This window comes from Malania oleifera, chromosome 12 (assembly GCF_029873635.1).
Source record: "Malania oleifera isolate guangnan ecotype guangnan chromosome 12, ASM2987363v1, whole genome shotgun sequence".
NCBI lineage: Eukaryota > Viridiplantae > Streptophyta > Magnoliopsida > Santalales > Ximeniaceae > Malania > Malania oleifera.
The window spans coordinates 51,852,280-51,867,725 of record NC_080428.1 but is presented as its reverse complement, the minus strand read 5'-3'; the positions used below and the strand labels follow the sequence as shown (position 1 = coordinate 51,867,725).

Genomic DNA, 15,446 nt, shown 5'->3' with positions numbered 1-15,446 from the left:
ATAAATTATAATCACATAGCAAACACTCCGCAAAGCTTCTTGAAGTGAAGATGGCTAAATGCCTTAAGTTATGCAAGACCGATTTTTCAGTCTAGTCGTTGTTCATGCTACAAAAAGTTAACGAAGAGCGGAAGTAAACAAACACTAATTTGCGCCCAGCTGGGTTGGCTCAAGTGGTAAGGATGACTTGTAACTTTAGTGACCTCAAGGTCACGGGTTCGATTCCCCCTTAAGAGTTTACTCTGGTGAATTACAAAGGATGCGTGAATGGGCAAGCCGCTTTCACTCCGGCGGATTTGGTACCGCACCATAGTGTATAAAGTGGCGTAATGGTAGCTAGAGTCCCCGATTATCAAAAAAAAAAAAAATACTAATTTGCGAAAGAAAAAATATCAGTAAAATGCACCATGGAGATGTCTTGATATATTTAAATTAATTAAGTATAATCCTAAAAAACACAACTTCAATATTAGGATGCCCCAACCTCCTTTCCCTGGAATAGCAGAGTTGCCCTTGTACCATGACTGCTGAATCATCCCAATATATATATACACACACATCTATATATTTGTCCTAACATTAATTAGTAGGTAATGATTTCCCCCAACATTAGTTGCTGGAACGGCAGAGTTGCCCTTCTACAAGAAAGTTCCCCTTAGGTAAGGATCACGACCAGCGACCAATTTCATTGATCATTATAAAATGATGCTAATACTTTGGTATGCATTGCTGAAACACTATATTAGAAATGCATATGCATGTATTTTATTTCCCGAGTCCTCTTACACTCTGGTGATATGTTACTGTTACAGCAAGTGACTCGGCACTTCCATTGAACTGATATATAGCAACCAAACATTAAACAACTAATAAAGTTAAACTAAGAAGAAACACCAAAACGAATCAAACTTAGTACTAGTTGGTTAGCTACGGCAACCTCAGAAGACATTCTCTGCCCTAAATGATTCCATTCAAAAATGAGAATCATCATAATCCCCCTCATAATCCATCAACTTCCAAGAACCATCCTCCTGTTGAACCATACCCTTATTCTCCTCACACCACCAGGCAACTGGCACAAGATATTCATCTTTTAAACCATCCTGGGATTTGTTTATGAGTGCAATGTCTCTGTCAACTTCCAATTGGAAACTCTCGTTTCCGTGTGTTCCTGCAACTCCGTGAAGGTAAGCCTCCAGGTTATGCCAATTTGACACAGTTCCAGGACTCTTCAAGTAGTTTGACTTTCGGTTGTCAATCGGCAACTCGTCACCCACATCAGAGTAGCCAAAGAATGGATAGTGGGGAACAATATCCAGGAAGTTACTAATGCGCAAGACTCGAAGACTATTCAACCCAGTAGATAACTTTTGTAAGTCTGAGTTTCCAACGCGAGGGCTCGCAAAGACAAAGGCGGTCACAGAACGGGCCTTGTCGGGCTGGTCAATGGGCTGGTTCAGTCCATTGGCAACTATGTCGATGGCATTTAGGGTTGCAAGTGCAGCACCCAAGCTGTGGCCTGTCACGGTTATGCTAATATTTTCATCCTTCAATTCCTCCACTAGTCTCTTAACCTCATCAAAAACCTGCGATTTAGCGTATTATGAATAACTGTGAGAAAACAGAATCTGTCAAAAATTTGAACCTGTTTTATGAATTAGTTCACTGCCATGATATATACAAGAGTCTTTGAGTAAACTTAGAACTAGGTTTTCAGATGCAAAATGTGTGATAAAGACAAACTATTTCTAACATATCAATTATCTATCTACTCCGCCCCTTTCATTAAGTTTTCAAATACAATTTTGAATTTGAAAGCAAGGTATACAAGAAATATAAAGAAAAAGGATTTTTCATTAATTTTCTATGGAGAAGGAGAAGAGGATACTATTAGAAAGGTGATTTCTCCTTTCTTCCTCTAGTTTTTAAGATTCCTAGAATGCCCCTATAACTACCCCGAAATATTTCCAAAGCTCCTACAACGACTCATGAATATTTTTAAAATGTTCCTATAACTACTCATAAATATTTCAAAAGTACCTCATACTACTCACCCATAACTATCATAAAATAATAGTTTTCTTTAAATATATTTTTTTCACTATTTTTAAAAAGTTATTTATTAATTTATTTATTTTGTTACAAATATCGTTTAAAAGCCATGGATATACGCACCACGCGTGCCAGTGCCCCTCAGCTAGTGTATGTTTATGGATATATGTATATACATATATATATATATATATATATATATATATATATATATCTGTGATTTATTCCTATTCCCTTGGAAAGTTAAAACATTGTTTGCACCATAGCTTACTTTGAAAACATATTTCCATATTTTGAAAATCAAAATTTGTGTGTATGTTTAACATACAGTGGGGTTCGAAAGAATGTGATCATAGACACACATACAACACAAACTCACCTGGTCTCTAGCACTGGAGAGGTTGAAGGAGGACCGGGAATCATTGGATGTGTAAATGGAGTACCAGCCATGGTGCACCTTAGGATTACCACTTTGATTTCCAAATAACTTTGGAGCTGAAACCAATTTGGGCTCCAAATCATCAACCCATTCCAGTGTCTGCACTGTCCCTCTCCAAGCAATCACAATATCTCTCCTCCCCAACGCCACGACCCCGTCGTCGGTGGCCACTGCAATGTACCCAATCCAATTAGACTCCTTGCTCGATGCTTCCCTCGACACTGGCTTCAAGATGAAGGCATCAGGCACTGGGATCTCCGACGTCGCGTAAATGAATTTGGTCACATTGTACTTGTAGGGATTCCCCACATCTAAGCCCACCCTGCTAAATAAGTCCTTCTTGGTGTAATGGCAGCTTCCGGCGTAAGGGGATGCTTTTTCAGTGTTGAAGGCGTCATAGGTTGCCTGAGCCATTTCACCATAGTGAATTATGTACCGCCGGAGATCGGAATTGAGAGGATCCAATAGGCCATCCCAGTGCATCTGGCCGCTGAGATTCCTCCAATTTGTGCTATTTATCACGTTGTCCGTTCCAAAACAGCCTGCAATGATAGTTCTTGTTGCATTCTTTGTATATTTAGCAAAAACAAAGTTATCATATTTCTGCTTTTGATTCTTCATTTATATATATATATATATATATATAGAGAGAGAGAGAGAGAGAGAGAGAGAGAGAGAGAGAGAGAAGGAGGGTAAGATCGAAATAGAAGAGGCTAGAAGAAGATCGTTTTCATATGCTTGTGTTCTTGTAAGTGTACCTATGATCATGAGTAGATCATCCAAATGAAGCTCTTTATTTTTATTTTTTGGGGGGGTTCAAACTACATGTCTAAATGAAGCATATATAATTTATGTACCTGATGGGTGTTGTGACGCCAACAAGCAAAGTAGCATAGTTGCGGCAACAGCAGCAGCAGCATGGTAGGAACGTGGAGGAGACATTCCTTCAAGTAATCTCATGGAATTTCCTACATCCAATAAGTTTGGAATAATTTATTATTGAAAGGTGCTTTTCTTTTCCCAAAAAGGAAATTAAACCATAGCTTGTCCAATATGGTCTTGTCAAGAAATAATGATCTCACAGTGTAGTAACCTACTGGTATGATTGATGCTATGTATCACAGGCCTGTGACTATTAAGAGCCACAGGGAAGGGAGAAGGCATGTATCAAGCTACACACCCTTACTCTTTGTTGTTCCAATTAATATTCAAACAAATAATAGAGTTGTTGACATTATTTATAATGCAATTATCCTCGGCATTTATCATGGCGTCAGAAATAGCTACTACAAAGTTCATGAGTATATATCCCAAGTTCATGAGAGTATTTATATTTGTTAATACAACTTTAATTTTCACTCATAGGCCTAACACATATAAGATCATGTAAAATAAAAACTAAAAATTTACTAATAATATAATTAATGACATTGTGTATTGTTAAACTTTACATAGAACTTCCAACTTATTTGAGGGAATTGAGAAAATTTTATCAATGTTAATCATTATGACTTAATTTTATTATAGTAAAGTAAAGTTATGTCATGCAATGATGAAGATTGGCAACATGTTATTTCTTGTGATAATGAAATTATCGGCTGCAACACCAAGAGCGGCAGCAACACCAGTAGCGGCAGCAATATCCCAGCAGTAGCAACACCCAATAATAGTTGTCATTTTCTTCTTCAAAATCTCTACAAGTCGCAGAGAGAATTATTTGTTGCTGAAGGAATAAGGCATCCAAATTCGTAGCAAGTTGAGCTAGTTCTTTAGGAGATCAATTATTAGCAGTGGAGACTTCACTTTCAGAAGTGATGCAAGTGGTAGGGTCCCTACAGGAGATCTTGGAGCAATAATCACACACAAGCAAATATAAACAATCAAAAATGGAACACCAAATTTAACGTGGTTCGGTCCAATCTGACCTACGTCTATGGAGCACACCAATTTCATTATAAATTGAGAGAATAAATACAAGGAGGAGGAGGAGCCACTGCTCAACTCAAATCTCTCTCTCAACACAATTCATTCTTTGTTCCTCACACTCTACCACTCACATCTACTGCACACATATTACACACACTCACATCTCCTATTTATAACCAAGTATGGGGATGGTAGGTGGAGTTTAAGTTCAACAAAGTGGGCCGGGTTAGTGGCTACTGACGTTCCTATACTGTAGCTCAACATTTCCACAAAAGTGGGCTGGGGTTGGTGGTGCCGACATCTCCACCTACTGTAGCTTAACAATTTCCCACTTGGAGACGGAGGCACCATCTCAACTAGTGTATGGGTAAATGATGTGCTCACATCTATCTCCAAACATGAAGACCAACTGAAGTTAAGCATAAGTTCAACTTCTCTGTAGTCACCACCTTCATCAACATATCTGCTGGATTCCTACTACCTTGAATTTTTTTCAATCGCAAGCACTCCGTCCTCTAATAAAGATTTGACGAAGTGATAATGAAGTCCAATATGTTTGGTTTTGCAATGGAATGCAAAGTTCTTTACCAGATGTATCGCACTCTGATTGTTATTGTGCAAAACATTCCTTTCTTGTTTTATTCCAAGTTCTATCAACAAACCTTGAAGTCAGATCATTTCTTTGTTGGCTTCTGTCACTTCTACATACTTAACTTCTGTAGTGGATATGGCAACAATCTTTTGTACCTGCGACATCCAACTAATAATTGTTGCGCCAATAATGAACACATATCTGGTGGTTTTTTTGCGGTGATCAACTTCACCAACAAAATCGGCATCTACATACCCTTTAATTTTCAAATCTCCTTTGACGAAACATAAGCACTTATTAATAGTGCCACTTAGGTACCTCAAGATCCACTTCAATGCTTCCTAGTGAGTCTTCCCTGGATTTGACATAAACCTGTTGACAGCTCCCACTGCTTAGCCAATGTTTGGTTTGGTACAAACCATGGCGCACATGAGACCTCTAATGGCTAAGGCATAAGGTACTTTAGTCATGAAGTCCTTCTCTTCATATATTTAGGGAGCTTGATCCTTGGAGAGGCAGAAGTGTCCGGCCGATGGTGTATTTACCGCTTTGGCGCTGCTCATATTGAATCTCAGTAAAACACGATTAATGTACTCCTACTAAGAAGTTCCTTGTTGCTTATCTTTGGAGATCCGCATTCCAAGTAACCCAAGTCCTTCATGTCAAACTCCTTTGACAAATGATGCTTCAATTTTTTTATCTCTTTTATATCTGGTCCTGTGATTAGCATGTCATCGACATATAACAACAAAATTATATAACTAGACTGATACCTCTTAAACTAGCAATAGCGGTTGGCATTGCACTTTTGAAAATCATTCATGTGCATAAAGCCATCAAATTTTTGGTACCATTTCCTAGGAGCTTGTTTGAGAGCATACAAGATCTTCTTCTACATGCACATAAGATTCTTTTTACCTTCACTAAGAATCCTTCTAACTAGTGCATGTAAATTTCCTTATCTAGATCACTCGTATACCCACTTGTTGTGAAGAGTCTTCTTACCATTGGGCAACTTAGTTAGTTCCCATGTTTAATTAGAGGAGAGGGACTTCATCTCATTTTTCATTGCAAGCTCCCACTTGCTCAAATCTCTTGTTTGACATGCTTCATCATAACATTCAGACTCTCCTCCATTTGTAAGAAGTAAATAATTCATATACCTTTTATTTGGTACATGGGGCCGAGAAGATCTCTTAAGCTCTAGAGTTAGAGTAGGAGGTGGTGGTGCTATGATCTGCTCCACTGGTTCCTCCGCCTAAGGATTCTTGTCATTTTGTTGTTGTGTCCCAACACCTTCTAGGACATTATCCATGTCTATATAATTTGATTCATTTTGAATTGGTTCGGTGGATTCTATTGTGTGCATATCTTTGTACATCACCCTTTCATTGAAGATCATGTCTTTCCTTCTGATCACCTTCTTATTTTCATCGTCTCAAATGCAATACTCATACTCATCTTCACTGTAACCAACGAAGGTGCATTTTCAGGACTTTGTATCAAGCTTGTGTCTAAAATGATCACTAATATGTACATATGCAACATAACCAAAAACTTTCTAATGTGAAAGTCTCACTTTTTTCCACTCCATACTTCTTCTGGTAGACAGTCGTCCAATGGTACTAATGGACTCTTGTTAATCAAGTATGTTGTTGTGATGACTGCTTCTACCCAGAACTGCTTTGATAATTCTGATTGTATACGCATGCTTTTGACTATTTCATTTAACGTTTGGTTCGCCAACTCGGCTACGCCGTTGTGCTGGGGCGTACCTAGCATAATTCTTTCCATCCTGATACCATACTCATAGTAGAATTTCTTGAACCTACTGTCTTCATACTCACCTCCGTTGTCGGTTCTTAGCTTCTTTATTTTTAAACCAATTTCATCTTCAACCATAGCTTTCCAAATCCTGAAAGTATCATAAACTTTTGACTTATGTTTTAGAAAGTAAACTCATACCTTCCAATAATGATTGTCAATAAATGTCACGAAGTAATTTCTCCTGCCTATGGATAAGACAGTCGCCGTTCCCTATACATCTAAGTGGACTAGTTCTAGTCTCTCCTTCTTTAGGGTATGGGTGTATGTCTGGAAATTGACCCTCCTCTGTTTCCAAAGTATGCAATCCTTGCACATGTTAATCTCTACAGACCGTATACCACTCAATTTTTCCTTTAAGTGCATCCCCCTGAGTCCTTTCTCACTCATATGACCGAGTCGTTGGTGTCATATGTTGCTATCATCATTTCCTATAACAACTAAAATAGACATGCAGATATTGGAGGTAAGATATAGTGTTCCAATTTTCTTACCTTGTGCAATTATCAGTGCACCCTTTGAAATCTTCCATTCATTGCCAATAAATGTTGTGATGTATCCCTCATCTGGCAATATATCTAACATCCTTCAACTTCCATATGGACCCGTTCATCATGAACTTCACAATTCCCTTTTTGGCTATGTCATAAGGTTGATCATTGCCAAGATACACCTTACCGAAATTACCTGGTGTATACTCCTCTAGGCAATCTCTACTACAAGTGGCATAAAATGAGACTCAGAGTATATTCCCTTAAGACTCATGCTTGCTCTCCAAAAAGCATATTAGTGCATCTTCTTCTCCTAAAGAAGAGGCAAGATTTTCTCCTGTCTTCACCTTAGATTCTTTTCTTGGACCTCTGCACTAGTTTTTGTAATGCCCGATCTTCCCACAATTCTAACACTCAATGTTCTTTGTGCCCTGGTAACCTCTGAGATTTTTGGATCTGGACCGTCTGATCCTTGATCTGCCATGATTGTTTGATCGCCCATACCCGCTTCCTTTCCTTTGGCTTTCCACGTTCAAGGCTGAACTTGAAGTCAAGGCATTGTTTGACTGCATCCTGATTTCTTCCATCAAAATCATGTTGATAACCTCGTCAAACTTTAGCTTTGATTTTCCTATGGAGCTACTGATCGCTATAACAATACCTTTCCAACTCTCAAACAACTAACTAAGAATTAGTAAAGCATGGATTTCACTGTCAAACGTAATTTCAATTGAAGCGAGTTGATCCGACAGCTCATTGAAATTATTTAGGTGTCTACTAAAACTTTCACCTGCGTACATGTTCATGTCAATGTTTGGGGACTGGTGAGAGTGGCATCACGAGGGGGACAAATTTTGTGAGCTTCATCGATGATTACTCATGAAATGTATGGGTTTACTTCATACGACACAAGTTAGAGACATTTGCGAAGTTTAAACTATGGAAAGTTGAACTAGAAAATTAGACCAGAAGAAAGATCAAGTTCCTCAAGACATACAATGGAACTAAGTACACAAACTCAAGTTTAAGAAGGTTCTACAAGCAGCATGCCATAAGAAGGCATTCTGCAATACTTCGGACACTGTAAAAAAATGGTGTGGTGGAAAGGATGAACCAAACCCTAACTGAAAGGGCTTGGTGCCTCAGGTTACATACTGGGCTCGCCATGAGTTTTTGGGCGGAGGCGGTTAGTATGGCTTGTTTCTTGGTAAATAGATCACCAAGGGCATCCTAGAATGAAAAAGTTGTTAAGGAGGTGTGGACAAGTAATGAGGTAGACTACTCTTGACTGAGAGTGTAGAGACTGGAAAATATAATATTAAGAATATATAAGAAAATGATGGAAAATGGTTGGGTGAAGAGAAAATCGGCGACGATTTTCTGAAGAGCTAAGAAAGTCAGCGACGGTTATGTGGTTTTACCACGACCGAGTAAATGGGTAAATAGTGAAAACTGAGCTGATTAAAGAGAAAACTAGCGACGGTTTTCTAGGAACCTAAGAAAACCGTCAACGGTTTTTTCCAAGGACAAAATGCTTATAAAGGGCTGCATGTCATTTTTCTTTTAAAAAAATTAAAAACCTCTCTCTCTCTCTCTCTCTCTCTCTCTCTCTCTCTCTCTCTCTCTCTCTCTCTCTCATTAGATGCGAAACCCTATTTCTCTCTCTTCTATTTCTCACTCTAAGATCGCCTAATCGACCATCAAACTCCATATCTAAGGCTTAGCAGCAATTCTCTTCAGTTTGACCGGAGCAAAATTGTGTTTTAAGTATTTTAGGCACCATCCAAAACTGAGGTAAGGAAATTGTTTATGATGTTGTTTGGTGTTTTAATTGGTTTAAAAGGGTAGCTCCAAAATTTGATTGGGCTAAGTGGGTTTGGAACAAATGGTTACTGAAGAAAATTTCTATTTGTATGTGGATGGCTGCTTTTGAGTGCCTGAGTGTTGATGAAAAGGTGAGAAGGGTGGGGGTTTCTCTAGTTTCGGCGCGTAATTGTTGTGAGATGAGGCAATTAGAAGATTTGGAGCATGTGTAAAATAAGGGAGACCTTGCTTCTGAGGTTTGGAGGAAGGTTTCGGTGGAGGTAAGTGTTCCTTTCCTTAGGCAACAAAGTTGGAAAGAAAGAGTCCAAATGTGGTTTAATAGGGCTTCTAGGTTCTCTCAACTGGGTTCATTGATGGGTTTGATTCCTTGTTTAGTAGTTTGGAGGCTGTGGAGAAGGAGATGTGTGGCTAGAATGGGAGGAAAATTAGAGAGTAGTACTAATGTGTGGCTTTCCATTAAGTATTGGGTGGGGGTTTTGAGTAGGAACATGATAGAAATGGTTCAGTTAAAGGATGCTGACTTTCGGGTATTGCAAAATCTGAAAGTGCAAATTGTGAATAAAAGAATTAAAACTATGCAAAGTGTGAGATGGCTAAAACCAAGGCAAGGGAGGTTGAAACCAAATTTGGATGGGAGCAACCTGGGGAACCTAGGGCCGGCGGATGGTAGTGGCATCCTTAGAGACCATACAGGTTCTTTTATATTTGGTTTTTCAAAATATTTTAGTTATTGTTCAAATAATGAAACTGAATTGAGAGTTGTGTTGGAGGGAATAAAGACTTGCAAACATTTGGGCCATACCTGTATCGATATTGAATGTGATTCGAATATTGTAGTTAATTGGACTAGAGCCAGGAAGTGCTCATTGTGGTATTTGTGGGATTTTTGGGAACAACTTATTGGTTTATTGGAGGGAGTGGATTTTTCGATAAATCATTCGTATAGAGAAGAGATCAAAGTGGTAGATGCCTTGGCTCGACAAGGTGCTATGGGGAGGAATAGGTTGTTTACAAATAGTAATCAACTCCCTAGAGTTAGCAATGGTTTGTATAAATTGGAGAAGATGGGTACGGCTTATATAAGGTATGTTTAGCTGATTTCCTTTTGGTTTTTGCTTATGTTTTTTACTGTTTATCTTTTGTTTTGTTTTGTTTTGTTTTGTTGTGTGAGGTTTGTTTTGTAGATCTTGATTTGTTTCGTTTTGTTTGGACTTGTAACCCGGTTTTGGCTGGATGTTGGTGTTGTTCTTTGGGAGGTTTTTAACGTTTGTCTTTTGTTATCTCCCATTGATTATCTTGTAACCACAGTATTCCTCCGCCAAAAGTGAGGGGGCATCAATAAATAAATGGAGGTGCCACACTTCTTAAAAAAAAAAAAAAAAGGCCTAGTAATGTGAATATAAGCATAATTCTGGGATGAATTTATTAATTGGGATTTTTGGAATACAAGGTTTTGGTGTGAATGCCACAGGCGCAGGTATAAGGTTCCTACAGGTGTTACCTTAGGAAAAGAGGTAAGGGTGATAAATAGTTAATTATTTGATATTTTCTTGGTTAAATGGAATATGTGGGTCCGAGAAAAATGTGAATGTAATATTATTCTACAGATATATGATTTCAGGATTTTAGAGTTTTGAAAGCCGCGAGCATAAGTGTAGTGTATTTGCAGGCCTCTCAATAATTAGGTAAAGGGAATATGTTACACCAATTAATTTTTGAAAATTCTATTAATTAAAGTACAACATGTGTTTATGGGTTTGAATTTTACAATTGTGGTATATTTGTGAAAATTCAGAAATTTGGGTTATAGGAAAGTTTTATAAATGATATGTATTATTTTCATATAGCAGGAAAATACAATTTTACGTGTTCATATTATAGTATATTAGTTTCATTAAAATTGTGTGGTATGAGAAATATTAGATATAGTACAGAGATTTAATACAGAGTGATATACAGTTTTTGTAGAGCCATGATTATATACAGTTTTTATAGAACCATGATTATATACAGTTTATAGCAGAACCATGATTATGCACAGATTTTTTAGAACCATGGTATACAGATATTACAGAGCAATGTTATTACAGTTTATACAGAATCATGGTATTACAGTTTATACAGAATCATGGTATTATAGTTTATACAAAATCATGGTAAAATAGTAATATACAAATAAAGTATTGTATAGTATATGATCCTTGATGGACAGTACATATTACAGAGCACAGTACCATGGCTAACACAATATATAGCGCAACCACACATTTCAGATAGAGTGTGGAATAGTTGATTATGCCCAAAGGAGGGATGAGGAGCTCCCTAGCGAGACCAGGTTGAGGGGGCCAGATGTACTCAAAGGTTTATAGTTTGACTTAGCCTGGTAGGCCAGCCAGTGTTAAGTCCCACACATGGGCCGCACAACCTAAGCATGAGGGGTTTTTTATGCATATAGTTATCCATCAAGGGAAGCTTTCACAGTTATATAAATATATGTATATAGTTTTACAAAGAACCGGAACTACCTATTACAGTTATAAGTATGCACAAATAGAAAGTTTATTTTAAAAGGCATAAGTGTGAGTTATGATAAGTTTATATTGAAATGCTATCTGACACGGTTAAATTAATGATTATGTTAATCATGAAAAACTCATTTGTCATACACTGGTTATAATACATTCCATCTTACTGAGAGGCGCCTCACCCCAGCATTCCAAACATTTCAGGCAACCCAAATAGGCATGCGAGGCGTGCTCCGAGATAGAGGGGACATTGGTATTGCCCTGGCTACAAGGTGAGTTGTTGAGTTGGGGAATGTATTTTGTGGTATGCCAAGGGTATGGTGTTTTTATTTTGGGAGATATATATATATATATATATATATATATATATATATATATATATATTGGGAATTTCTAGAACTTTGGTATTGTAAATAAGGTTATTATATTTTATGTTTTCCGCTGCATAGGAATTTATAATGCGAACAGGTACCCTCGGTACCACTTGAGGTTCGAGATGTTATAATGAATTTTATGATAGGTATCAGAGTAATATAATATTATATTGTTGCAGGATATATATATATATATATATATATATATATATATATAATGGCAGTAATTTTGGGGTCGTTACAGAGAGTATTTAGGTGTCCAACCTATGTGCACATTTCTAGTGGGAAAGATCTAAACTTGAGGCGAAGTCTAGACAGTGCATCTTTATGGGATATCAGAAAGGTGTGAAAGGGTTCAAGTTGTGAGATCCAATGGCAAAAAAGGTGGTGATCAACAGGGACATAGTTTTTGATGAGAAAACTATGTTGTGGCATACTTATAAAAAAATAGAGAAATAGGTGTTAGAAAATCGCAACAGCAACGAGCATGTGATTCAAGTGGAGTTGGAGACTCAAGGCAAACATGCAGGGAGTCCTAGCTTAAGAGATAAGTTGGTTGTGCAGGTGGAGTCAAAAACTCGGGGTGGAGATGACAGTGTTTAGAACAAAAGGAGTTCTAGCTCAGAAGACCAGCAGTTGCGTCGTAGCATAGCTATAGACAGAACCAAACACGTCGTCAGGCCACCACCTAGGTATGGTTTAGACATTCTGGTGTCCTATGCACTTATCACTAGCAGCAGGGATCCTACTGCCTTTCAGAAAGTCGTGCACAACCAGGAGAAGGGTAGCTAGATAGGCGCTGTAATGACTCAGAAAATAATGGCATTTAAATAATAAAGAAGGAGGGAAATGGAAACAGAAATAGAAGTAGGCAGCAGACTTCGTCAACAAACTCGACATTGCACTTTAGGAGTAATAACCCATGGAATTTTTCAGCTTCTCATCGACAAACATAGGAGATTCGTTGACGAGGGTATAAGAGGAGCTCATCGACGAGGACAAGATTTGTCGATGAGAAAATACCAAGCGGTGGTTTGGGGGATTCTGAATTTCGTTGACGAGGAGAGAGAACTCATCGACGAGTTGTCTTCATAACCTCGTCGATGAGATGACGTGGCTCGTCAACGAAGGCCGTAGTATAAATAGGCCTAAAATCCATTTTTGGTCGAGACTTTTATATGTTTGCTGGCATATGGTCCGTGCTATGTATATGATTTGCCGGCGTACAGGCTAAATTATGGAAATGATTTGCCAGCATACGAGTTGTGCTATGTATATGATTTGCCGACGTACGGGTTGAGCTATGGAAATGATTTGCCAGCGTACGGGCTGTACTATGGATATGATTTGCCGGCGTACGGGCCGAGCTATGGTAAAATGTGAAATACCAGCGTAGGGGTTGATGATTTTCATGATATACGTATATATGCAAAATGATATAATTGATTTTACAATTAATGATATGAAATGTCCATGTATCACAGTTTCAATATATGTTATACGATATCAGAACCTGGTTGGCTTGGTCTAGGCTAACACTTGCATGGTACCGCTGCTATGTGTCCACGATCATCATGATCATGATATCTGTGTTAATGCCACTGTACGGAGTGGTGTGAGATTGGATGGTTGATGTGGTTTTTAAGAAGTGTGTGAGCGCCGCTGGTGTACGGACCAAGTCTGGCCAACCCATCGGACTTACAGACTGTACTTTTGACTTGGCAATGGTCGACCAACCATTGTCAGGGTCCCGCCTTCGGGCCACACAACCTTGTCATGTGGGGGTAACACATGATAACAGCTAGCTAACCTACTAGGATTGTTTTTGTATTATTATTATTATTATATAATATGAAATATGTTTATGAAAATGTAGTATGTTCTGTCATGTTATGATGATATATATGTTTTCCCAGATATGATATAACAGTTTACTAAATATGTTCTGTATGGTATATGTATAACACGGAATACTCATATTGCCTGTAACGACCTGAAGAATAATGGTATTTAAATAATATGAGTGAGGGAAATGGAAATAGAAAGAGAAGGAGGCAGCAGGCTTCGTCGAAGAACGCAAAATAGGCCTCGTCGATGAGAAGGTGCCAAGATGGGTTTTTGGGTAGTTTGAATTTCGTCGACGAGGAGGTAGATTACGTCAATGATCTTACTTAAAAACTCGTCAACGAGGTGATGTGTCTTGTCAACGAATCCGGCTCTATAAATAGTAGAACCCTAGATTTTTGGATGAATTTTCAGCGCAAACTCTCCCTTTCTCTCTCTAAAATGCACCCCTCTCCTTCTCTCTTCGATTCCGGCTCTGTTTCTCGTCGGATTGAAGATCTGAGACTACCATGATGCTCCTAGTGAAGTTCTCTATAAGTCTGCAGGTGCTGATCATTGGAGAAGTTAGTTTGGAATTCATCCCAAACTCAGGGTAAGACATTTTATTCAAAGTATGCTTTCCCTACAATTATAAGAAATGTTATATGTAGAAAAATATTGATGTTTTGTTCAGGGAGATGCCATTTTCAGGGTGTTGAGTGGAGAACCCTGTGGGTGTAGGGCCAAAATTCAGCTAGGGGCTTTTCAGAAATTAGGTAAGGGAAATATGCTATGCTAGGAGTTTTAAGAATGTTAATAGAGATTTCATAGATACATATATACTAGTTTATTATACAATTTTTACAGAATAAGAGTTTTAATGTTTGTGTGGCCTAAGTAGATATTTACCTGATGTAGAATTTATACAGTGTTTCAACATATCATGTTATATGGTATATATATATATAGATATTCACAGATATTTAACATACAGATTTATATAGATTTTATTTAGTTTAGTATATCATAGTATTTATAGAATGCCATGTTTTCCTAAATGCCATAACGCACAGTTTATACAGACAGTTTATAAAGACAAATTATATAGTTATAGCATCAAGATGCTACAGTTACTCAGATATTACAGTATTTACAGTACAGAATTATAGCGTTATGGTTATTTTGGAAACATGATGAGAATAGCAAAGATATATATATATATATATATATATATATATATATAAATGTACTTATATAGTAACAGATCTCTGTGGAAGTATTACAGACAGATACAATTTACAGAGCATGGTACCGTTGCTATATACAAATAGAGTGCAACCACATATCTTAGATAGCGTGTGGGTACCGTCTAACCGTGCTCGGAGAGGATGCAGCTCCCCAGAACACTGGGTTAAGGGGGCCAGTTAGACGAGGTAGCAACCAGTGCCGAGTTTAGGAGTTGATGCAGTTTGGCCGAACTGAGGTAGTGTAGAGTATGATGACTTACCTGGAGGGCAGACTAGGTTAAGTCCCGCCTACAGGCCGCACAACCTTGTTATGAGGGGTTAAATCATG

At 38.0% G+C, this 15,446-nt stretch overlaps 1 protein-coding gene across 1 annotated transcript; it reads right to left on the bottom strand.

The window, feature by feature from the left end:
- Positions 1-971: 971 nt before the first annotated feature.
- On the bottom strand, positions 972-7,826 carry LOC131143919 (phospholipase A1-IIgamma-like). The gene is made up of 5 exons (XM_058092275.1): positions 7,672-7,826; positions 6,857-6,924; positions 3,349-3,459; positions 2,432-3,033; positions 972-1,586 (listed from the first exon to the last, which is right to left on the bottom strand). The coding sequence occupies exons 1-5, from the start codon at positions 7,824-7,826 to the stop codon at positions 972-974; spliced, it is 1,551 nt and encodes a 516-aa protein (XP_057948258.1).
- Positions 7,827-15,446: the final 7,620 nt, after the last annotated feature.

Excerpts from the sequence above, each read along its gene's own strand:
- LOC131143919 (XM_058092275.1), bottom strand. The coding sequence starts at position 7,826 with ATGGGCGATCAAACAATCATGGCAGATCAAGGATCAGACGGTCCAGAT. Across the intron at positions 3,034-3,348 it reads GGCGTCACAACACCCATCAG|GCTGTTTTGGAACGGACAAC; the intron begins GTACATAAATTA and ends CTATCATTGCAG. Across the intron at positions 1,587-2,431 it reads TCTCCAGTGCTAGAGACCAG|GTTTTTGATGAGGTTAAGAG; the intron begins GTGAGTTTGTGT and ends GCTAAATCGCAG.